The sequence below is a fragment of the Natrix helvetica genome (assembly GCF_964273705.1).
Source record: "Natrix helvetica genome assembly, chromosome: 2".
Lineage (NCBI taxonomy): Eukaryota > Metazoa > Chordata > Lepidosauria > Squamata > Natricidae > Natrix > Natrix helvetica.
Window position 1 is genome coordinate 101,835,847 of NC_138552.1, and position 24,265 is coordinate 101,860,111.

Consider the following 24,265-nt stretch of genomic DNA (forward strand, 5'->3'; position numbering starts at 1 on the left):
TTGACAGGAGGTTTTTACCTCCAAGCTGAATTTCAGTTTTTTAAAAAATTATGATAAATGTGGAAATAATGTTATGCCTCCAGATTTACACTATCAATATCAGACATACAGTATCTTCAGTGTGCTGCCTTATCCTAGAAGAATGACTTAAAAGTTTTCATTGATATTTAACATCAAAGTCTAATTAGCTTTAAAGCCAATTCTTACTTTTCTTTGCCCTTCATTCACTTATAGCAAGCTGCTTGTTAATTTTCAGAATGTTACTTCCTTTCTTCATACCGTAATATATGATAGTTCATGAGAGAAAATAAAAAACATCCTAATTACCAGAATATTTTGAACTTACTTGCCTTTCTCATAAGTAGGAACATTCTCTTTAAGAAGTTTACTGAGTTGGAAACCATTCAAATGCAACAGCCGTAGCTGTTCTCGAGGTGTCTTCCATTCTATCACAGGGGACAGAAGATTCCCAACGCTGTTTCTTGAAATCGGCAAGCCAAGTCCTAATGCTAAGGTGACAGCCAGATCAGTCTGTTGAATAAGTTCTTGATATTTTCGGGGACCTAAAGAGAGGAAGAAAATATTGATTAAAGCTTATCTATTCCTCATTCCCCAAAATATAATTTCTTGACCAGAAGAAATGCTCATCCCATAAGCATTTTTCTCCTGTCTCTACTGCATCCAAAGTAACAGGTGTTTCTCCTCATTGTTCCCCCCCCCCCAGGAAGATTCAGCAAGTATTCACAGGACCTCAAGTACTGTGAAATTCAAACTCTCCCTTGCCACCTTTATGCTACTTCACATAAATTTCAAAAGTTACTACTGTTTCTAAGTAATTGATGACATAAGCAGGAGGCTATTGGGAACCTAGAAGGTATCCAGGATGTGTATTTCTTTTAAAACATTTGAATATATATTTCTGTGTTTCAATTATTTTGGGGAAAAACTGACTCACTTAGCTTTAATAATGTCACTGAATGGTGTGCTATTCTTTTGACCCCACTTTCTGCCTTTAGCCGTAAAAACAGGCAGGTCCACTTTGAATTAAAATATTAATATACTGATTGCTTCTGAAGTTATTAAGAGCCCACTTAGCAGATACATTAAGGCGCTTACAAGTTCTCCAGATAAAAATACCTCAGGCCAAATTTTCACCACACAATTTGTTTCTGGAACATAGTATTTATGATTATTTGGGACTACATAGAACAGCGATGGCGAACCTTTTTTGGCTCGCGTGCCATAAGTGGGGGGAGCGAAAGGGGGGTCGTGTGTGGGCGTGCCGCAACCATAATCCAATGCGCAACCCCGTGTGCATGCGCACACTATAGGCGCTCCCCCCCCCATTTTTACGTGCTTTTTTCGCCCTCCCCAGGCTCCAGAGGCTTTATAGGAGCCTGGGGAGGGCAAAAACAGCCCCCCCGCCCCCCCAGACGCCCTCCGGAGGCCTCAGGGAAGCCTCAGGACAGAACCTGAAGCCTTCGGAGCGCTCAAAATGATCCTCCGAGCAAACCGGAAGTCACTTCCGGTTTGCTCGGAGGGTCATTTTAAGTGTTCCGAAGGCTTCAGGGACCATCCGGAGGCTTCCCTGACATCTTTGGAGTGCTCAAAACGACCCTCCAAGCAAATTGGAAGTGACTTCCGGTTTGCTCGGAGGGTTGTTTTAAGCGTTCTGAAGGCTTCAGGGAAGCCTCAGGACAGTCCCTGAAGCCTTCGGAACACTTAAAACGACCCTCCAAGCAAACCGGAAGTCACTTGTGGAACCAGACAGGTTCCAGACGGAGCTTGGGCCACCTCCTGCAGCCCTGACCCGCCCTCGGGTAGAGGACCTGGTGGCCGCGTGGAATAATGCGACTACCGGGGCCTTGAACCGGGTGGCGCCTTTGCGGCCTCTCCGGCGGCAACGATCCACCCTGGCCCCTTGGTTTACCGAGGAGCTAAGGGTGATGAAGCGCCGCAAGAGATGCCTAGAGAGTCGTTGGAGATCCTCCCGAACCGAACTTGACCGAGCACAGGTACAAGCCCATTTAAGGACGTACCTAGTGGCATTGAGAACGGCCAAACGTCAATATTGTGCCGCTCTCATTGCATCCGCAGAGAACCGCCCTGCCGCCCTGTTTCGGGTGTCCCGCTCTCTTCTGTTTCAGAGGCCACGGGAGGCCCCTTTACAGGGCAGGGCAGAGGAGTTTGGGAAATACCTGCAGGATAAAGTCGCTCAAATCCGGAAGGATTGGGTCCCCTTCAGTGGCCCAGTCGAGACGCCAGTGGCGAGTCTTGAGAAACCTTTTTGGGAGGAGTTTGACTTGGTTGTCATCGAGGATTTGGACAGATTGCGTGGGCGACTGCGACCTACCACATGTTTGTTGGACCCGTGTCCCTCCTGGCTTGTACTGGCATCCTGGGAGGTTACACGCGACTGGCTCCTGGACCTAGTGAACGCTTCGTTGGGTGAGGGGTCTCTCCCGGCCGCCTTGAAAGAGGCGGTGGTGAGACCCTTGCTCAAGAAGCCTTCCCTGGACCCTATGGAGCTGGTCAATTATCGTCCTGTCTCCAACCTTCCCTTTTTGGCGAAGGTTGTGGAGAGTGTGGTGGCTTCTCAGTTTCCACGACATCTGGAGGAGAATGATTATCTAGACCCGCGTCAGTCCAGCTTTCGCCCTGGGCACAGCACTGAGACGGCCTTGGTCGCGTTGGTAGATGATCTCTGGAGGGCCAGAGATAGGGGCTGTTCCTCTATCCTGGTCCTATTAGACCTCTCGGCGGCTTTTGATACCATCGACCATGGTATCCTGTTGCACCGACTGGAGGGGTTGGGGATCCGGGGCACCGTCTTGCGGTGGTTCGGCTCCTACCTCTCCGGCAGGACGCAACGTGTGTTGGCAGGAGAGCAGAGGTCGACCCTAAGCCCCCTCATCTGTGGGGTGCCACAGGGGTCGGTCCTCTCGCCACTCCTGTTCAACACATACATGAAGCCGCTGGGTGAGATCATCCGTGGTTTTGGGGTGGGATACCACCTGTACGCTGATGATACTCAGCTGTACATTTCCACCCCGAACCACCCCAACGAGGCCGTCGAAGTGATGTCCCGGTGTGTGGAAGCCGTACGGGTCTGGATGGATGACAACCGACTCAGGCTCAACCCTTCCAAGACGGAGTGGCTGTGGGTTCCGGCTCCCCGGTTCAACCAGATAATTCCATCTCTGGCCATTGGGGGCATTCAACTCGCCCCCGTGGAGCGGGCGCGCAATTTGGGCGTCCTCCTGGATGCCAAGCTGTCCATGGATGAACATGTGACAGCCGTGGCCAGGGGGGCGTTCCATCAGGTTCGCCTGGTGCGCCAATTGCGCCCCCTATTGGACCGGGACGCTCTACGCACAGTCACCCATGCGCTGGTGACGTCTCGCCTGGACTACTGTAACGCTCTCTACATGGGGCTTCCCTTGAAATGCACTCGGAGACTACAGTTGGTCCAGAATGCGGCCGCGCGGGTGATTATGGGGAGCACCAGGTACTCCCATGTGACACCACACCTGCGCGAGCTGCACTGGCTTCCTGTGGTCTATCGAGTGCGTTTCAAGGTTTTGATTACGATCTTTAAAGCGCTCCATGGCTCAGGACCTAGTTACCTGCGGGACCGTATTCTGCCCCATACATCCCTACGACCTATTCGCTCGCACAGAGAGGGACTTCTCCAGGTGCCGTCCACTAGACAATGCCATGGGGCGGCGCCTAGGAGCAGAGCCTTCTCTGTGGCGGGCCCAGCCCTGTGGAATGACCTCCCCCCGGATATTAGGACCACTACAGACCTCCGCTCCTTCCGTGTTAAGCTCAAGACCCACCTTTTTCAAATATCTGGCCTGGCCCAACCATAACTTCGTTACGCTCCTGAGGGGTTTTTAATTCAGCAATTTTATTTAGGGGATTTTAAACTGTGTTTTAACTGTGTTTTTAGCTGTGTTTATTGTCTTTCACTTGCAGGTCTACTCTCCTCCATGCACAAATGTAATTGTCCTTGTTTTTTCGTATGTATGTGTGTCCTATGTGTATTTTATCCTTGTGATTGTACGCCGCCCCGAGTCCTTCGGGAGAGGGTTGCGGCTAATCAAATAAAATTTGATTTGATTTGATTTGATTTGACTTCCAGTTTGCCCGGAGGATCGTTTTGAGCGCTCCGAAGGCTTCAGGGACTGTCTGGAGGCTTCCCTGACACCTCCGAAGGACGTCCGGAGGGGGGGGGGAGGCTGTTTTTGCCCTCCCCAGGCTCCTATAAAGCCTCTGGAGTCTGGGGAGGGCGAAAAATGGCTTTAAAAAAGGGTGAACTCAGCTGGCCAGCGCACGCATGCGCACTGGTCAGCTGAAAGGGCAGCGCCTCGCGTGCCCTGACAAATGGCTCCGTGTCATAGGTTCACCATCACTGACATAGAAGATTGAATTTTTAAAAAATCCCACCACAGAAAAGGGACAAAACTTTTGAGATAAATGTCTCTCCAACATTTAGGATTGGGTTGTTGTTGTTTTTTTAAAAAAAACAAATGAGAAAATAGATTTTCATGGAGTTATGGAAGATTCTACCATGGAAACCACCATCACCACGCTTGCAGTCTGAAATGGTGCAGTCAGACATTTCTTTATTCAACCCATCATGTTATTAAGAGAGAAAGTCGGTTCTTACCACCTGTTCTTTGAAATGCAGAGCTGACAAAAAGCAAAGGGGTGCGAATTTCACTTTCTGAGGAACCGCCATGATTTCCTGTTTCAGACATGCCATGGTCACCACAAACAACAAGTAAATTGGGCAATGTTTCTTTCTCCAGTTCCTGAATTAGAAGACATTTTCAAAGTTTTAATGGAATAGTTTAACACTTCATTATCAAATCTGTTCCCTCGCCTTGCAGATTTGAGCCAAAAAGATTAGGATTCTCAAGAACGATTGCCACACACCCAAGTAAATTGATAAAAGATACCACAGCAACAACCTCTCTACCAACCCTTGTTAGGAATATATTATTAGGATTTCTCACAACATCATTTATTTAAATAAGAAATGGGATCCCACCTGGCTAGTACTTTCACAACCTTTAAGCTGGTTAAGCAGAATGCATCACAAATATATCACAAATATGTGTTCAAAAATATGCTTATGTAGATTCCTTGCATTACATGCATTAATATTATATCAATAAAATACCTAAGAGCTTTAAGTCCCCAAAGTTTCCTACATTTCAATTTTTTACCAGGTTAAAAATGAAACATTCAAGTCGTTACCAATTTTGTTCTGCTGAAATAAAGCCAACGCACAACGATCCAACAGAACATTTCGGAGCTTGAAATACAACATTGTTTCCATCTCCTGCACATCTTATGGCCAATGTATTCAAAAAACCAATATCAATGCATTTCACTTGATCAACAATTCCAAGTGCCTGGGACTAAGAACTGGAAATGTGCCCCAATGAATACAATGAGACTTGGTCTCAATTGATCATTTACTTGGTCAGCCTGTAAGATGAAATGCATCTGTAGATTGAAGCTGGGAATTTCAAATCTTCTTCCTGTGTTCATGACCAAATGCATCTTCAAAACGTAAGCATCTTACCTCGGAGAGCAAAGACTTATGAATCTGCGAGATAATGTTATCCATTTCAGAAAGTTTTGGTCCTATCAAAGGGCTGTTTGGACCACTCAGATGACCAATATGATCCAATCCTAAATAGTGAAGAATGAGCATATCCCAATCTTCTCTTTTCAATACATTATTCAAATGTCTAGTAACATTGTTGTCAACCTTAATGAGAAAGAAAAGCAGAGATATATATTAAGCCATCACCTATTTTGTTCATACGATATGCAGAATTAATTAACAGTTCTAATTATAAACGTTCTGATGGAAAGGGGTATGTACAATGAAATGATTTCCTGTTTAGCTCAAAGCTTCCTACAACATTGAGGAAGCAAGTTGAGAGAGAAGGCTAGGCTGAATATTTCTTAGATATGCTACACTGCAAACCATTCAACATGTTGTCTTTCACTTATCATTCTTGAAGGTTCCAATTCTCCGAAATCAGAACCCAATTTGCAACCTGTGAGTTTAGGATGTTAATCCTCATGGTATTGTATGCTAACTTAGATAGATGCCTCTACGTTTCATTATTTTGACTCTATAATTTTTTTCTAATGTTGCAATTGAACAGATCTTGTTTAATCTCATCAAAATTACGGTATCAAGTCATGTAAAGTTTCCCAATGTTGGGCAATTATTATCTTAGTTGCTAGAATTAGATAGAAACTAAATTTACTTTTTAAGCTTAAAGTTTGGTCCTGTAAATAAGTAAATGAGTAAGCCTTACCCTGGGTGCATTCAATTCTTTGTTCAGAGATACTTATTTCCTTAAAAAATGTACATCCAAAGTGAATAGCTTTATCGCATTACCATCACTAATTTAAAAATAGCTGTTTTTTTCTACACTTCTAACAATTGGAAGAATAATTTTGATCTACCGTATTTTTCGGAGTATAATACACTCTGAAGTATAAGACGTACCTAGCTTTTGGAGAGGGAAAACAAGGGAAAAATATCTGCCTCTGCCTCCCAGCAATTTGCCTCCTTGCAACAAACAGTAAACAGTATAGACAATATACATTGTTTATAGTGTTATATTTCAGACTATACTTGTACAGTCTGATGTACTTTCTGGAAGTATAGTTATTCTTTACTATTTAAAAGAATAGTACTTTTTTAACAATAGCACTGGGCCTCTTCAGATCAAGCATTTATTTTAAAAAACTTTTAATTTTGTTATCTAGAATAATAAAACAGTCTTTAAAAAATAAGTCTAATAATTTGAACATTTTACAGGCATTTATAGTTGTTGACTTACCTCCTTGCAGCAAACAGCCTGATTAGTACAAGAAAATCTGCCTCTGCCTCCCAGCAATTTGCCTGAGCAAACAGCAAGTTTCTCTTTCAATTTCTCCTGATCATCAGCTGTTTCAGGCTGCAGGGATTGCTATAGCCTATTGAAGCCTCCACAAGCCCCCATTTGCTGCAAAGAGGTAAATTGCTAGGAGACAGAGGCCAAAGGGTTGGGGCTGGTGGGTGTGTGAGGCTGCAGTGTATAAGACGCGCCCAAATGTTCACTCTTTTAGAGCGGGGAAAGGTGTGTCATACTCCGAAAAATACGGTATACTGTATGTGCCAATCAGAGGTGGGATTCAGCTGGCTTGGACCAGTTCGCCTGAACCGGTAGTGGAAATCGTGGATGGGCCTGCCCGCCCCTGGTCTATACCGTCCCATTTAGGCACATTTTCAAGCCACAGCGTATGCGCGGAAGGCTGAGCATGCACACGCACTCACATTTGTGAACCGGAAGGAAAACTACGTGAATACCATCCCTGGTGCCAATCTAACTGAAGTCAAGGGCTGTTGATACATAATCTTCCTCTGCAGCGCTTACTGTCAAGGCCCTGACTAAGGAACCCAAGCAAATCAGGACTCCGAGGCTAGATTCTTCTGCAAAGAACTTCTTTATTGGGTACATCATATCGGCATACTTAAATGTACCCAATAAAAAAGTTCTTTCAGGAAGACTCTAGCCTCGGAGTCCTGATTTTCTTGGGTTCCTTAGTCAGAACCTTGACACTTACATTGAGGCTGAGGCGAATCTATTCATTCTGAACAATTTCTACCAACGTATCCCCTGTATAGGGGGAGAACATACCAAGAACAGGTTCATAAGCTTCCCTTAAAGCATGGGGTGAATGTCCCATTTCCATCTGCATTAATATCCTATACATTTTTTCTCTTTGGTTTGTTCTAAGTAGTTAAGTATTAATTCTCAAAATTGATAGGATACATGGCTCCAACATTCTAAGTCTATTAACCATGCTGTTTGGCATCCTATTGCTAATCTCTAATTTAGAGTCTATGATGGTGGGGAGATAGTGATTGATTACTGTGACAATTTTAAAAAATCTGGGACATGAGAAGGATTTTAAAAAATACATATATTTTATGTGACCTGTATAATTTAGGTAACTAGGTGAGGTGAACATTTTGTAAAATAAAGAAAAAATGGTTCTAGAAATAATCAACAAGTGTGACATTTCATAAAAATACATACCTCTGACCACCATATAACATATGCGATAAAACGTTTGCATCAATGGTTATATGCCTAAAAGCACACATATATATTCTTACAGCCACTCCCAGATGGTGACTTACCTCAGTGTAGTCTGATACAAAAAAAGATGTTGTCCCATCGAATTCCACAAAATGCTTTGGAAACAGCCTAATCCAGGTATCATCACCATAGAAAATTATTCTTTTCCCAGCAATTTTGGCCTGCCATATTAAGTTGTCCTCCATCAAGGCTGGAGAGTTAAGGTTCATGACTACATCAATGAAACCTGGGATGCTACCAGTCATAAGTGCCTTCAAAGGGATCCAGCAAAAGGAAAGGAGAGATGGATCGGGCATTAGATGAAGTTTCAGTAGAACCTAAAATCTGACACTGGATAAGGACTCACTTCTGCATGCGTATACATATATATTGCAGACAATCAACACCTTTAAATGAATGGTTACCCATAATTCAATACAGGCAATTCTCGACTTACAACAGTTCATTTAATGGCCAAAGTTACAGCAACACTGAAAAAAGTGATTTATGACCATTTGTCAGAGTTATGACCTTTGCAGCGTCTCCATGATCATGGGGTCAAAAGTCAGATGCTTGGCAATTGGTTCATACCTATGACCACTGTTCTGTCCCAAGGTCATGTGATCACCTTTTCTGGCAAGCAAAGTCAATGGGGAAACCAGATTCACTTTACAACCAGGTTACTAACTTATATAACTGCAGTGATTTTCTTCCCAACTGCGACAAGAAAGGTTGTAAAATGGGGCAAAACTCGCTTAACAAATTTCTCACCTAACAACAGAAATATTGGGCTCAACGGTGGTCGTAAGTTGAGAACTACCTGTATAGGTGGGCAGGACTACCAGTACTGAATTCAGGACTATGGGTACTGAATGTAATGTCCTTAGTAAGGGGTAACTTGAGTACTCCAGGAAGCTGGTGAATTTTTTTTTTTTTACTGTTTCACTCGCCTCAAACATCATAGCATCATGTACCATCACATTCTGAGAAAAAACTCATGTTGTCAAAAAGAACATATTTCTGCACTAAGCATTAAGCATACTGCTTTATGAAATGCACAAAGTATAGATTTAATAGAAGACAACTATCACTTGTCAAGAAATATTTATTTCCAAGATACCCAAACTTACTTTAATTCGAGGCATAGTGACAGTAGGCGCCTTGGCTTCTGCTATAAAAGCATGTGTTGTTCCTTTTTCCACCAGCTCTGTTGTATATGGCATAAATTTTAAACCTTTTGAACCAAAAACAAAGTCATCTCTCAAGGCATCAATCAACACTATAACTACTTTGTTAAAAATAGGCGGGATCTTCTTGGTCCAGTCTGATGTCAATTCTAAAAAAGAAAAGAAAATGAAAAACCCACATGAGACACTAATCCAAGCCAATGCTTAGTCTTCACACGTACTGACCTCAATGTCCCACATTTTCTACAAATATCTTTAGAGGCAGGAATCAACAAGCCATAACTGATGGTCACAATTTTAATTCTTGAAAGCTGTAATTTGTCTCGTTTCCAACAATTTTTTTTATTACAGTTTATGATGTCAGTGTTGGTTTCTGAACACCTTAAATCTCATGAGGAAAAAGTATAGAGAATGCAGCAAGTGTGGAAAAACTGTAAGAAAGGTAATGAACTGTGAACAAGATATTGTAGAAACTCGGTATGTGATCCATAAACAACATCTGTAGTTTTCTTCCTTATTTGTTGGCAGGAAGCTGCTGTTTCAGCCTCTCTGGACCTTCTAGAACAGTGGTTCTCACCCTGTGGGTCGGGACCCCTTTGGTGGTCGAATGACCCTTTCACCGGGGTCGCCAAAATCCATCGGAAAACACGTATTTTCAATGGTCTTAGGAACCAAGACACCAATTTTATGGTTGGGGTTCACCACAACATGAGGAACTGTATTAAAGGGGCACGGCATTGGGAAGGTTGAGAACCACTGTTCTAGAAGTTGCATGAGAGGGATCTGCTCTCGTGGGACCTCTGGATCCTCAGAAAATTGTGCAAGAATGCTGATGTGATTTTCTCCGAGGCTGCGCGAGAGCCAGACCTTCTTCTAACTTCCAGAGAGTCCAGAGGCACGGCGTGTCACCAAAAATATAATGTCGCATCACCAATGACACGTGTGTCATAGGTTTGCCATCACTGCATTAGATACACAATCAGATGAACATCTAGCATCTTCCTCCTGAGGCTACTAGGAGCTAACATTTGACAACAATTTATAGAGCCCACGAAAAGAAAAACGAGTTTCATAGGTTGCAAGAATGTATAAACAAACACAATGAAATGTTTTTTAAACAATCCACAGAATTAGGAGACACATGGAAAGCATGAATTGTAAGAGCCAATAAGAGCCAAATGAGCCAAAGCACTGTAGTACAACAGGCCTATGAACACTACCCATGGCTGTCTGTAAGTAAATGCCCATTTGTTGCAGAATTTCTATAAGTACATTCCAGCTAGTGAAACGGCACTGTTTTTTTTTAAATTTACAATATTTGGGTAACAAAGGTGATGGAAAGGGAAGAATCAAAAGTGACAAATGAATCTAAACACACCTGGCAAATGTCCAAACTAACTAAAATAATTGTCCACAATAAATCGCAGAAATTTTATCATTTATTGCTGCTGAACCAATAATTTTCCAAATTATTGTTTTCAACATTTAAATTCATTTGGAACATTTCGTTGATTTGCAACAATCTCTTGCCAACTTTGCTCTCTACCTGCACTGCCAGTAGACATGATCGTAAACAAATACATTTCAGCAAAGGTGACAAGCATTGTTCTGGAGAATTGTTACCATCCCAGAAAAGCATAAAGGGGTGCTGTCAATCTGCAGGAAGCCTCAATGCCTGTACCTGGGGGAAGAGTATACAAACCTAGAACTGTATAGTAAGGAAAATATCCATAGTGTTGCTTACAATTTTGGGAACTTTTTTGAATTTTCAATATTTCTGCATAAATAAAACAGTAAAGTGTGATCTATTTTCTGAACAAGTCCTAAAACTAGATTAAAAGTACTTGATTAAACAAATGACATAAACGCATTATACTTGCTCATTTATTTGAGGAAAATAATCCAGAGTTACATATTTGTGTATGGCAAAAGTATGTGAACCTCTAGGATTATTATTTTATTTAAAGGATAAATCAGAATCATCTTTTTTAGATTTAGTGTGGGAGAACCTGAATTATTTACAGAACAAAATTTTGGTTATTTACTATCAAAGTCTGATCTTTACAACCCAGGTATGTGGAAAAGTGTTTATGGCTCAAACAAGGAGATTTCGGAGACCCTCCAAAAAATAGGTGCTAATCAGAGTGGATAAAAATCGCTGTGTTTTTTTTTTAATGGATGTTTTAAAAATTAAATTGGATCTTTTTATTTAAATCAGACTTTTTTATTTTTATCAAATTTATTTTAATAAAATGCTTTTGGAGTAAAAAATCTATCTAAAGATAGTTTTCAATTTAAGAAACATTAATAATTTAATTTATTCAGCATTAAATGGAGCTTAGTTATATAGCATGAGGCTGTATATTCTGCAATATTAGGACTGTTGGTGAGCCAGCTGCGGATCAGAAGAAGAACTGCTGCGGGACAGAGATGACAGCTGTTCTTTTAAAATTATGATTTAAATCAAGCCTTTTTACTAGTGATTTAAATCACGATTTAAATTGTGATTTAAATCAACTTGACGTAAATCAAATCCACCCTGGTGCTAATGTTTTGGAAAAGGCTACAAAACTATTTCCAAAGAGGTTAGACTCTACCAAACTCTGCTGTTGGGCTGATTGTATACAAAAGGAGGCAATTCAACACTATTGTTACTCTATCCTGGAGTGGTTGAGCAACCAAGATTACACCAAAAGCAAGGGGTGTAATACTCTTAAAGAATTCCGGGATATTGTCTAAGGCTAAACACCTCTCTTGCATTGATGAATGCCAGTGTTCATGACCCCACCATCAAAAACGTTGAAGAACATAGGGCGCACGGCGAGGTTGCAAGGAGAAAGACATTTCTCTCAAAAAAGGACATTGCTGCCCATCTATCGTTTATGAAAGACCACATAGCTAAGTCAGAGTTTTATTGGAAGGATGTTCTGTAGATGGATGAGATAATAGAATTTTTCAGCTTAAATGAAAAGTGTTCCACTTCACAAAAGGCAAAACACTGCATTCCAGCATGAGAACTTTATTCTCTCAGCAAAAAGTGACAGCAGCAGTATCATGGTTTGGGCTTGCTCTGTCTTTCTGGACAAAGATAGCATATCATCATTGATGTACAATATGAATTGTACCACTAAATTCCAAAAGAAAGTGTCAGGGTATTTATCCCTGAACTGAAGCTCAAGAGAAAATGGGTCATGCAGCAAGATAGTAAGCCAAAATTGCATAACCACTTGATTAAAGTAGAAGAAAGTTAACATTTTGGATTGGCAAAGTCCTGACCTGAATCCTATAGGAATTTTGTGAAAGGACCTAAATTGAGCAGTTTATGAGAGGAAGCCCACCAATTATCCCTCAGGTGAATATCAAGTTTTTGGGACTTGAACAAATCATGTTTTAGGTCATACACTGTATATGCAGAAATATTGAAAATTCAAAACTTTTAAGCACCGCCATATGTGAACTTTGTCACTGAGCAGTAAGGATTACTAAGATTTACCTAAGCAAGAAAAACAATATTCAGAACAATCCTGAGAATTTTTTCCCCCTAAACTGTTACTATGCAGTTTTTGAGTGAATAGAAACAAAGGCCAGAATTAAATTATCTGCCCAAGACTCTGCTGTTATTTAATGATGTGAAACATTAAAATGTAACCAATTCAGTAATTATTTCAGTGAAGGCTAAACACTTTGATTAATTGTTTTCTTACTTATTTTACTCTGAATTCCAAAGTCTCTTGAGGCTGAACTAGTATACCTTTGACTGTAGCACTGGGAATATGCTAAACAGTATTATTAGTGGTTTATTCCCAGAGGTATTTCGAACATTTGCATTCTTCGATAGCTGCTGAATGAAGCTCCATTATCTTCATGAAATTGTTGTTGATATGCAGTAGCCCTTTGAAAAGTGTGAGCTCCCACCTGGCCCAACCCCTGAGGACACACAGCATAAGAGAGCACTGCCTTTTACTCAGCTTAAAAGCAAGCAAGATGTCATAGTCGGAAACAGCCAATGTTTCCAATTGCTTCCAACTGCTTATCTCCTCTGCCCCTTGTAAGATATAGTAATAAGGAGAAGTTCCCTCTATCTAAAGGATGACAGGTGAGTGAGTAAATGCTACCACCTCACTTTTGTTCTTGCCTTTTCCCATTTAATCTGAGAGGCATGTAAGGCCAGGGAAAACATACGTGTAAGAGATAGCTGTTTCCTTGTAAACGCTGCATTCTGGGTAACAGTGATCCAGATTTCTAGTCCATTACACAGGAAAGTTAAGAGCTATTATTTCCTACAGAAGAGGTCAAATTTTGAGGAACAGTTCTAACTCTCCCCCAAAACCTGGTCTTACTTACAATTTCTTTATTAAGTGGATTGCAATTTACAATTAGAACACCTAAGAAGGATGGCTAATACTTGGGGCAAGGGGGGAAATTACGTAGGCCACAGAAATAGGGAAAAACGCATAGAATGAAATTTAACAGAAAGAAACATAAAGTCACACATCTAGGTAAGACAAATGAAAAAAAATGTGTACATAATGAGTAAAGTGTGACTCAGAAGCAGCATGTGTGAGAAGGACTTCAATGTACTAGTATGTTACAAGCTCAGCATGTTCCAACAGAGACATGCAGAGAAGGCCAATGACATCTTGAAGGACATCAAAAGGAGCATGGTGTCCAGATCACAGGAATTATCCCACCCTACTCTGTCTTAGAGGAACGTGGTGTCTCAGTGGCTAAGACGCTGAGATTGTCGATCAGAAAGGTTGGCAGTTTGGTGGTTCAAATCCCAAGTGCTGCGTAACAGGGTGAGCTCCTGTTACTTGTCCTAGCTTCTGCCAACCTAGCAGTTTGAAAGCATGTAAAAATGCAAGCGGAAAAATAGGGACCACCTTAGTGGGAAGGTAACAGCATTCTGTGCGCCTTCGACTTTTAGTCATGCCGGCCACATGACCATGGCGACATCTTCGGACAAGCGCTGGCTCTTCAGCTTTGAAACAGAGATGACCCTTAGAGTCGGGAGTGACTAGCACATATGTGTGAGGGGAACCTTTACCTTTAACCTTCCTTGGAGAGGTTTCATTTGGAGTACTACATTCAATTCTGTACACCCCACTTTAAAAAAATGCACTGATAAGTTCAGAGAAGGTCTACCAAGACAGTGAAAAGACTGGTAACCAAGTCCTACAAGGAACAGTTAAATGAAATATATTTAGCTTGAATATTCAGAGAGAACATGATAGCTGTCTTTAAATCTGAACAGAAATCACAATGTAGAGATTCAGACTTATTACCACTTGCTGCAGTGGGTAAGTCTAGAACTAAAGAAATGAAACTTCAAGAATGTAGATACAGATTAGACATTAGAAGGTATTTTTTATAAATAAGAGCTATCAGTCAGTGAAATAGATTAGTGCAGAGTGGTTTCTTCCCCTTCATTGTAGGTTTTCAAAGATAGAATGGATAGGTTTCTAACAGAGATAGTGTACTGAATTGTGCAATATAGAGTAGGACTTGATGATTTCATAGGATGCTTCCAATTCTGTAATTCTACTATATGCCGCCAATATGAAAAGTTATTTTCTAAAAAAAATCAATTTATTTCAGGACCAATTAGTTTATAATTTGGCATCTATTGTCCATTTTCTGAATCGCTCTGACTTGATTCTTGATCCATTAGCAATTTTTCTTGGGAAATAATGAGATATCAATTTTGCATTGGGTAATTCTGAGTATAATTTATTTTTATCAGCTGATATATTTCGACATTAGATAATTGATTCAAGACAGCTAATGTGTTTCAATGACTGAAGGTGGATGAGAACCTGAATATCCCTATTCCTAACCCAACATCTTTACCTCTACACACTAGGTTTTCATTCTAAACCTTTTCTTTAAAAGATTACATTTAAAAAGCAAATATACAGTAATTGAGCATAATGGTATATATAACAATGTGCCACTTGGTAATATAGGAGTGAGCAACAAATTAACAAACCCAGCAACCAATTGTTTTCCCCTAAAATGTAAAGATAAAAAATGAACCAATGAATAAAGAATTTGAGATGATCCAGTATAATTTTAAAAGTGGCATGGTTGTTTTCCTTGCATACATCAGGACAAAATATTTCAAACATCCACAACAATTAATGGAATTCCTAATGAATTCCTAATGATTTCCCTATAGGTGTTTAGTCATTTCTTTTTGATGAAAATTAATCTGAATTAAAGTTGATAAATTGCTTTCTGCTATTAATAATCATATATACGTGTCACTTAGTGTACCTGGCTGCTGCTGCTGTATTTTTTGCTTTCTAAATCACTTAAGATTGAACTGATTGGTGTGGCATAAAAGCACTTTGAATAAATATGCTTCTAAAACAAAGTCTTAGTACAGGTATTGAAGAGCATATATTCAGACTATTTCAAACAAGACTGCACCTTTATTAGAAATGATCATTAAGGAAACTTCTAGGCTAATGAATAAATTATAATCAAAATCTTTACATTAAGCTTTTCTGACTGGCGACTTAAATTAAATACATCCCACAGCAGATAACACTGACTAGTTTTAGCCTGGCTTTTGAGTGGCCTACATGGCTTGCAATCGCATTCACCAGCCTAATGGATAACTTTTGCTCAAAATCAAAAGAGAAAGTTTGAATTAGCAACACTTTATTTCTTTGTTTTTCAATAACTATACAGGTATAGTTTACTTACAACAGTTCGTTTAGTAACCATTTAAAGTTACAACTGCACTGGAAAAAAGTGACATGACTATTTTTCACACTTATGACCATTGCAGCATCCCCATGGTTACGTTGGCAACTGACTCAAATTTATGACTGCTGCAGGGTCCCAGGGTCATGTGATCACCTTTCGCAACAAGCAAAGTCAATGGGGAAGTCAAACTCACTTAACAACCATGCTACTAACTTAACTGCAGTGATTCACTTAGCAACTGTGGCAAGAAAAGTCATAAAATGGGACCAACTATACATTTCCAGAGAGGTAATAGATACCATTTAAAACTAGATCATGCTTTCTCAAAAAGACAAAGTATGTAGTTCGAAGTGACCTGTCACTATACGTGGACCAAATTCTCCAGGTCCCCAGACAGAGGAAATGGCCCTCGGTCCTGTTCATCATCACTTTGGAGAGAGAGAGAGAGACAATTTTTCTTTCCCCAAGGAAAGTAACCATATATAGTGATATCAACATTTGAGTACAGTATTGTAATATGTTCCACAAAACTTGTTTTGGAATCTAGATCAGAAGTTTCCATTGATACAGAACTCAACAGCTCAGCTAATCTTAGACTTCAAAGAGAGCACATTATACACACACCAAAAACATCATTTTGACTGCCGGATAGTTTCTAACGGAAATCAAAATGCTAGTTATTAATATTCAAGGCCTCTATGGATTTTGTTGAGGTGACTTGCGAGAACCTCTGTGATGTTCGTTTACATTTGTTACAGGCTCATCGTGTGGTGACGATGAGCCATTGGGATGAGGAGTGCACCAACCATTTTAAAATGGCCCTTCTAATGCCCTTTCAAGCAAGAGTTTCATTGTTGATTTTTAGCATCACAGGTGCTAAATTGAAATTGCTTCATTTTAATTTTATTGTCTTTACTTTAAAATATACCACAATCTAGATAGTTGGCAATACAGTAAACTAACCAAATAGGCAGCTGCTCCCTTACCTCCTGTCTCCCTAGCCTGAATAACCTTTGGGGTTATTCATTGGCATGGCACATAACTCACTTCCTACTTTGGGTTATAAAGCCTACTGTTTCTTCTTCCTCATTTTGGCCCTCGTCCAAGAAAAGAAGGAAGTCATTCGGCAAAAGGGCAAATAAGCCACCCAACTTTTTGTTCTGGCAAAAGCCACCCTTTGTCCAACTGGTCATTTCACTTGCAGGGCAGGTAGGTTTCCTAATGCCTCTTCCTCTCTGAGCACCATGGCAACCAAGGCTGGGCTGCTCGTGACCCAACAAACACTGCTACAAAGCCCAAACAACCTGCAAGAGGAGTTGGAGATGAGGCAGAGGTTGCTCCCTGCAAATGCAAATGCCTCAAAACTCCTTGCCAAAAGCTGGGCGCCTCCTTTCTGAATCTTGGGAGCTGTCCCGAATTAGACCACCGCCACTCTGCTTTTGTTGTTAGTTGAGAAGTCTTGTCCAATCCATCACGACTCCATGGACAATGTTCCTCCAGGCTTCCTGTCCTCTACCATCCTCTGGAGTCCATTTAAGCTCACGCCTACTGCTTCAGTGACTCCATCCAGCCACCTCATTCTCTGTCTTCTTTTGCCCTCAATCTTTCCCACCATGAGGCTCTTCTCCAGTGAGTCCTTCCTTCCCATTTGTTGGCCAAAGTATTTGAGTTTCATCTTCAAGATCTGGCCTTCTAAAGTGCAGCCAGGGTTGATCTCCTCTAGCACTGACTGGTTTGATCGCCTTGCAGTTCAAGGGACGCGCAGGAGTCACTCCGCTAAACACCCACAAAGAGAAGTTCAAGCTTTTTGGAGCATCTCACTCGCCCCTCCCAGCCTTGCTTGGCAGGCTGGAGGGGCGATATGCCACGGAGAGAAACAAGCAATGTTTTCCCCCCACCCCACTTTGAAAGAGGCCTGCCTATCTCCTCTGGGCGACTCGGCACACCTCGCCTTTCCTGGCGAGATCCCAGGAAAACACGAGCCAGGGAGAGACGCTGTACCTGTCTGTGGAGGCTCTGCGGGCACCTGGCCGAAGGTCCCGCTCGGAAGCAGCGATCTGACCGGCACCGGGAAGAAACCTCTAATGAAAAGCCCCACGCCCAGGGCCTGCACCAACAGGCAGAAAGAAGCAAAGACCCCGGAGCGCAGCCGCATCCTTCAACTCCAGCGTGGGCAGGCAGGTGAATCCGGAAGGAAGGTAAGCTGGAGAGGGACACACCTGCGCAGCAGCGGTGGCGGCCGCAGCAGCAGCTCCCTCCGGCGGACCAAGCAGGCGGCAAATAAGGATAGAATTGAAAATCTAGGCAATCATAATAGGCCCAAAGCCCTTTGCTTGCGCACTGATTGGTCAGCGGTTGGCCAATCCGCGGGAACTAGCCGCTTGAGAACCGCGCCGAGGGGAGAACGATTTGAAAAGAGGAAGCACTAGCGGACTACATCTCCCAGAAAGCCTTTGCGGCATCGCCTTGGCGATCGATGGAAGCCAGTCGTTCTAGCTAGTATAAGCCATACATTGCCAGGTGCAGGTTGTATCTAGACAGTTGGGCATTTATAGGTAGCGTTACAATTGCTCGGCTTTTTGTCATGCATGCTGGTCTTTGGAAGTTAGGTATTCCACTTAGATTAACTTTAATTGTCACTTGGAATGTAAATTAATCGGCATACATTAAAATGAAATTTCGTTGCATACAGCTCTCAGAGAGTCTCCACCTCTAATATACACTATAAATTTAAATAAACAAACAAACCAGCAGAATTATGTATATACCCATATATATTATATGACACGGAGAAACAACACAGTTTAGTTTGGATGTACTGTATACACGCTCTTCCTTTGGGATTTGTTTCCAGCGGAAAAGAGGAAGCTCATGGGGAGAGGTGATTGTTGAAATGGAATGGATTAAGTAAATTGGATTAAGACCAAGGTTCAGAGTTTAGCATAAAGACGTTTATAGAGTCAGAAAAATAAAGAATAATTCTGTATGTACTTGCAGATGCTGATCAAAGTCAAGGTTTATAATTATTGTTAGCGTCTAAAGCAGTGTTTCTCAACCTTGGCAATTTGAAGACACATGGACTTTAACTTCCAGAATTCTCCAGCCAACATCAATGGCTGGGGAGTTCTAGGAGTTAAAGTCCACATATTTACCAAGGTTGAAAAACATTGCTCTAATGATATTCTTTTTGTTCCAATATTTGTAGTGGAATAGTTTTACGGGTAGTCTTCAACTAATGACCACAGCCGAGTCGAAAAATCTGTTGTTAAGTGAGATATTTGTTAAGCCAATTTGCTCCATTTTACGACTTTTCTTTCCACAGTTGTCAAGTGAAAGATTGCAGTTGATAAGTTAGTAACCCAATTGTTAAGTGAATCTTGCTTCCCCATTGACTTTGCTTGTCAGAAGGTCGCAAAAGGGGATCACATGATCTTGGGACACAGTGACAGTCATAAATATGAACCAATTGCCAAGCATCTGAATTTTGATCACATGATCATGAGGATGCTTCAAAGGTCACAACTGTGAAAAACGGTCATATGTCAGTGCTATTGTAGCTTAGAATGGTCACTAAATGAACTGTTGTAAGTTGAGGACTACCTGTATTTTTTTCTTTATTTGGAGGGGGGGAAATAATATGGCATATTTATACGTGAGACAGAGGGCAGAAGTTTATAGTTGGTTTTGTATTGGTATTTTAACAATTTTAACCATCTTTAACCATTTTTGCTACTACTAAGATATACTACTTTTACTTTTGAGCCTGTAGATCTATACTATTTTCAGTAGTGTCAACTGAACAGAATTAATCTTACTTGCTCTGCATACATTTATCTACAAATTAGAGCCATTTCATTGTTATAAATATTATCTTTCATATTTCTTAAGGTTGTAAGAAGTTTAAATTTGTGTAGCAAGTATTTCAATTTTTGCAGAGTTTTCTTTCACTCACCCAATTTATCCTTGGATTCTAGATTTCATCTAATTTGTTACTTCTGCATGACATACCAAGCCTGAAAATAGCAGTACACTTAGTCCTGGACCTTAGTCCTGGATCTCCCTCCCCCAGAAACCCACAAAAGCTGGCAGGGACAGACTTCTTGATCTTTGGGGGGGGGGGGACTAAAACTCACTATCCCTGCCTTCCAATATCAATCCCTTTTGAATTAGCAAATTTTATTTGCTAAATTTACTGCACGCCTGGAAAGAGAGTGACAAAATCTGTAAGTTTCCTACCTTGATGAGTCACTGCCAGGCTGAAGATGGATGGAGGGAGGGAGGGAGGAAGGAAGGGAAATCCTAAAGGCAGACAGGCAGCAAAAAGCTTGCAAATCTTTGGAAAGTTTTTTGCTGCCTGTCTGCCTGCCTTTAGGATCCAGCTTTGTTTGGTGCACGTTTATGCTGCCACTTTTTCTTTAAAACTGAACTTTATTTTCAGTTCTTCAAGGCAAACAAGCTGCAGAAAGATTTTCAGGAATAGCTATCAAATGGCATCACAGCCCACCGCCCCAGCTTTAGAAAGAGAGAAAGTGAATTTAGTAGAATTTGGACCGAGAAGAATAGAAAAGTTACTTTTTAGGATGTGAAATAATATTTGGAGGAGTTTTCAACCAGTCAATCAGAATAGAGCTGGATGGGACCTTGGAGATCTTCATAGTCCAATTCCCCTCCTCAAGCAGGAGACCCTATACCATTTCAGATTGGAGGCTGTCTAGTCTTTTCTTAAAAACCTCCACTGATGAAGTCACAACAACCTACAACTTCTGAAGGCAAACTATTCCACTGGTTAATTGTTCTTACTGTTACTGTTCTTACTGTTTCTCCTTAATTCCAAGTTGCTTCTCTCCTTGTTCAATTTCCATCCATTATTTCTTGTCTTGCCTTCGGGTGCTTTGAAAAATAAGTTGACCCCCTGGACGACTTCTGGTTCCTGACGGCGACGGACATGTTGTCCGCCGCTCATCTCCCCAGCTGGCTCCGTAAGGAGCACAGAAGGCCCTGGAGGGGTCCTCTGCCAAAGGGCGGCTTGCTGAAGCCCCCCGGAATCGGCGGCAGCCGGCAGGGATGCTTTTCAGCTTCGCCTAGGAGCCGGGGAGTGAAGGGGGGGCAAGGGACAGCGTTGAGCTGTCCGCCCTTTTGCCGAATGGATTCGGAGGAGAGAGTGTACCTGGAGAAGTGCGGCTGGATCCTGGTGGTAGGGGACCCATCCTGAACTCTTTGATCGTTTAAAAGAAAAGCAGCAGACTTCTGTAAGTTTTGTGTTCAACCTATTTGGATGGTATTAGAGGGGGGTGTTTCTCTTTTCTACCCCCCCCCTCAGAGAAATGACTGCTGAGCCGTTTCGCCTTTAAAAGTTTTGATAGAGATTTCTGCTTTCTTTCTCCCTGTGGAAAGAGGAGCCAAGATGGCACCCACCCTTCTTTGTTTCTCTACTTATAAATGAAGTCTGCCCTTTGAAATTACCTTCAAGAAAAACCCTTTTGGAGCTGCCTTATTACTCTCTCTGAGGGAAACCGAGACCCCTCCCTGCTACGTGGCTCTTCTGAACTTTGAATATTTGACCCCCTCCATTTGGTTTGCCTCTGCCTTGGAACTGTGAACTGTCACTTTCGGCTTTGTTTGCCTTTTGGGATCAGCAAAGCTGCACAATTCTTGGACGCCATCTTCCTGGGAAAAGACTCACATCTCTGAATTTTAAACAAATGGGCCCTAAGAAACCACCGATGGGCAAGTCACTTTCGGCCCCCTCATCTGCTTCCTCCAGTCCTAGTATGCAACCTACGAAAATTACCTCACTGTTACAGCAAGAGGGCACTGGAGAGGGATCAAAAGAACTATCTCTTTCTCAAATGCTTCAAGAACTTATGAGCGGTCAAAATGAATTGAAAAAAGAAATGACAGAGCTTAAAGAGGAACTCAGAGATGTTAAACATCATATTGCAGAAAATAAACAGAGAATTGTGGTGTTGGAGGAGGGAGCGGCTGGGCTGGGGGAAGAAATTAAAACAATCCGGAAGGGAAATGTAGACTTGGAAAACTTTTGGCAAAAATAGAATTTGAAAGAATGTCCTTTTTTGTTAGATTCCAGAACCTACCAGAGACAGAAAATGAAGACCTTAAGGATATCATGAGTTCAATTTTAGCAGATTATATTAAGAGAGATAAAAAACAGCTGTTGTGGGATATGGACCTAGTTTATAGGATAAATTCAGCATATGCTAGAAGTCATAATGTTCCAAGGGAGGTACATGTTAAATTTCTCAGGAGGACCACAAGGAATGAGGTGCTTGGGACCCAAAGGGAGAGACCATTGAAATATAAAGATGAAGAAATCATCATCCTTAAGCAGATTCCAAAAAAGAGGGGAGAGAAGGAGGAAGTATTCCTCCTTATCAAAGAAACTATACAATAAAGGAATTTGGTTTAGATGGTTGTTGCCAGAGGGAATGTTGATCTTCTGGGAGGGAAACAGGATTAGAATTAATACAGTGCAGGAGGCGGAAGCCTTCATAAAAAAACATTTTCCCCTCCCAGAGGACGAACACAGCGAAGGTAGTGGAAGGGACAGTAAGGTGCAAGACAAGAAGGAGGGGGGCTGAGGCTTCCTCTGGGGATAGGGAGGAAGGAGCAATATCGAAAAGGCTCAGATCACAAAAATAAAAGTATTTGAAATAACAGCAATTGGTGACACTCTAGAAAGTGACAAAGGAAAATGAATGAACACATGGTTGACAATATAGAACAAGACCTGGTTTTCTGCTTGTCTTTTATATTTTGTTTTTAAGATTGTAAAAATTGTGAGTTTTGGATGGATTTCTATCACTAGTGTGGGAGCTGCCAAAATGTTTTGTATATCCCCTTACCTTTTCCCCTTTTATATATGTATAAAAACCAATAAAAATTTTAAAGGAAAAAAAGAAAAATAAGTTGACCCCTTCTTCTTTGTGGCAGCCCCTCAAATATTGGAATACTTTTTCTTTTGCTCTTATATTTCGCTTACTTGGTGACAGAGCATGGAAAGGCAATTCATAAGGGAATAACTATAAAGTTACCTGTTGAATTTTTGCAAATAGATATAGCATGATACAAAAGCAGACATTTCTGGGTGGCTCTTGATGAAAACACTGCTGTTCGACACTTTCTAAGAGGTTTTAAGGTGTAGGCTAAAGATAGATTATTGACTGCAACAATCGGGCTGATCACTGAGCTACAAAAAGAAAATGATCTAATCTGATGTATGTTCTCAGTACTGGCTGAGGATGCCAAACAGTTTCTTGCACAACATACATTACGAAGTTTCACTTCTGTTGCAGCATCTATACTTGCCTTTGTTTCAATTTTTTTTCATCTCCGATAGCTTGCTTAGCCCTAATATATCTGGGTTGCATCCATGTTTAAGACCACTAGAAGGCAGCAAAGAGTTAAACATTTTTCTTATTACCATCTAGTTGGCCTTCAGAGATGATGTGACATGATGATACACCAACTTCCCATATGGTAGGGCTAGCAAGTAAGCTGAATTATGCCTAACTATGGTTCATTGAATAACATAAATAGATTGGGTGAACTGGCAAACGGTATGGAAATCTATCAGCTTCTATAATAGCAGCACTTATTACATTTTGTAATTGCTGCCGTTTAACGCCAACGAAACTAACGCAAATATATTAATAACTATATGCTATCACATACTGTAGAGGTCTGTAATCCCTTTTAGCATCCTGGAGTTTTGCAGGCTACAGGGATGTGCCAGATTGCCTTGTCCATTGAGAAGGGAATCCAGGAAAGATCCTTAGAGAACACGCAGTCACTGCCAACATTTGAGTAAAGATAGAGGCAAGAAGAAAAACATTAGACAAATGAGGATTTTAAAAATGGCGGGGAGGGGGAACGGCACACATATATCTACGGGAAAAGTCTCAGTCCCAATGCATTCTGCTTCAGGGGACTGTGCTTAAGAAAAACAATGTATTAATGAACAATGAAATAATTGCAAACATCCCAACTTATGAACCCCACAATAACCATTGTTAACCAATGCAATTATAAATAAATTGAAAACATTTCATATATAACAAGAATTTGACTGAAAAGAACCTCAAAAAATGAAAGCCCGATACCAAGTTCATTGAAACATCTATAAATAGCGCCCATTGATTAACATCTATAAATAGAGCCCATTGATTAAACACAGTTTGTATA

At 41.2% G+C, this 24,265-nt stretch overlaps 1 protein-coding gene across 3 annotated transcripts in view; it reads right to left on the bottom strand.

Moving 5' to 3' along the window:
• PIGG (phosphatidylinositol glycan anchor biosynthesis class G (EMM blood group)) overlaps positions 1 to 23,776 on the bottom strand; it is an 82,478-nt gene extending 58,702 nt beyond the window's left edge. The window contains exons 1-6 of one of the 3 annotated variants that reach the window (XM_081940212.1): positions 23,756 to 23,776; positions 9,293 to 9,498; positions 8,225 to 8,434; positions 5,597 to 5,785; positions 4,673 to 4,817; positions 351 to 563 (exon numbers count right to left, since the gene is read on the bottom strand). In XM_081940212.1, coding sequence (XP_081796338.1) covers positions 351 to 563; positions 4,673 to 4,817; positions 5,597 to 5,785; positions 8,225 to 8,434; positions 9,293 to 9,385 — 850 coding nt within the window. In that variant the 5' untranslated portion in view covers positions 9,386 to 9,498; positions 23,756 to 23,776. Of the gene's footprint in view, positions 1 to 350; positions 564 to 4,672; positions 4,818 to 5,596; positions 5,786 to 8,224; positions 8,435 to 9,292; positions 9,499 to 18,064; positions 18,313 to 23,755 lie in introns of those variants that run through there. The other 2 variants (XM_081940211.1, XM_081940210.1) reach the window with 2 other exon arrangements.
• Between the last annotated feature and the right edge of the window lie 489 nt (positions 23,777 to 24,265).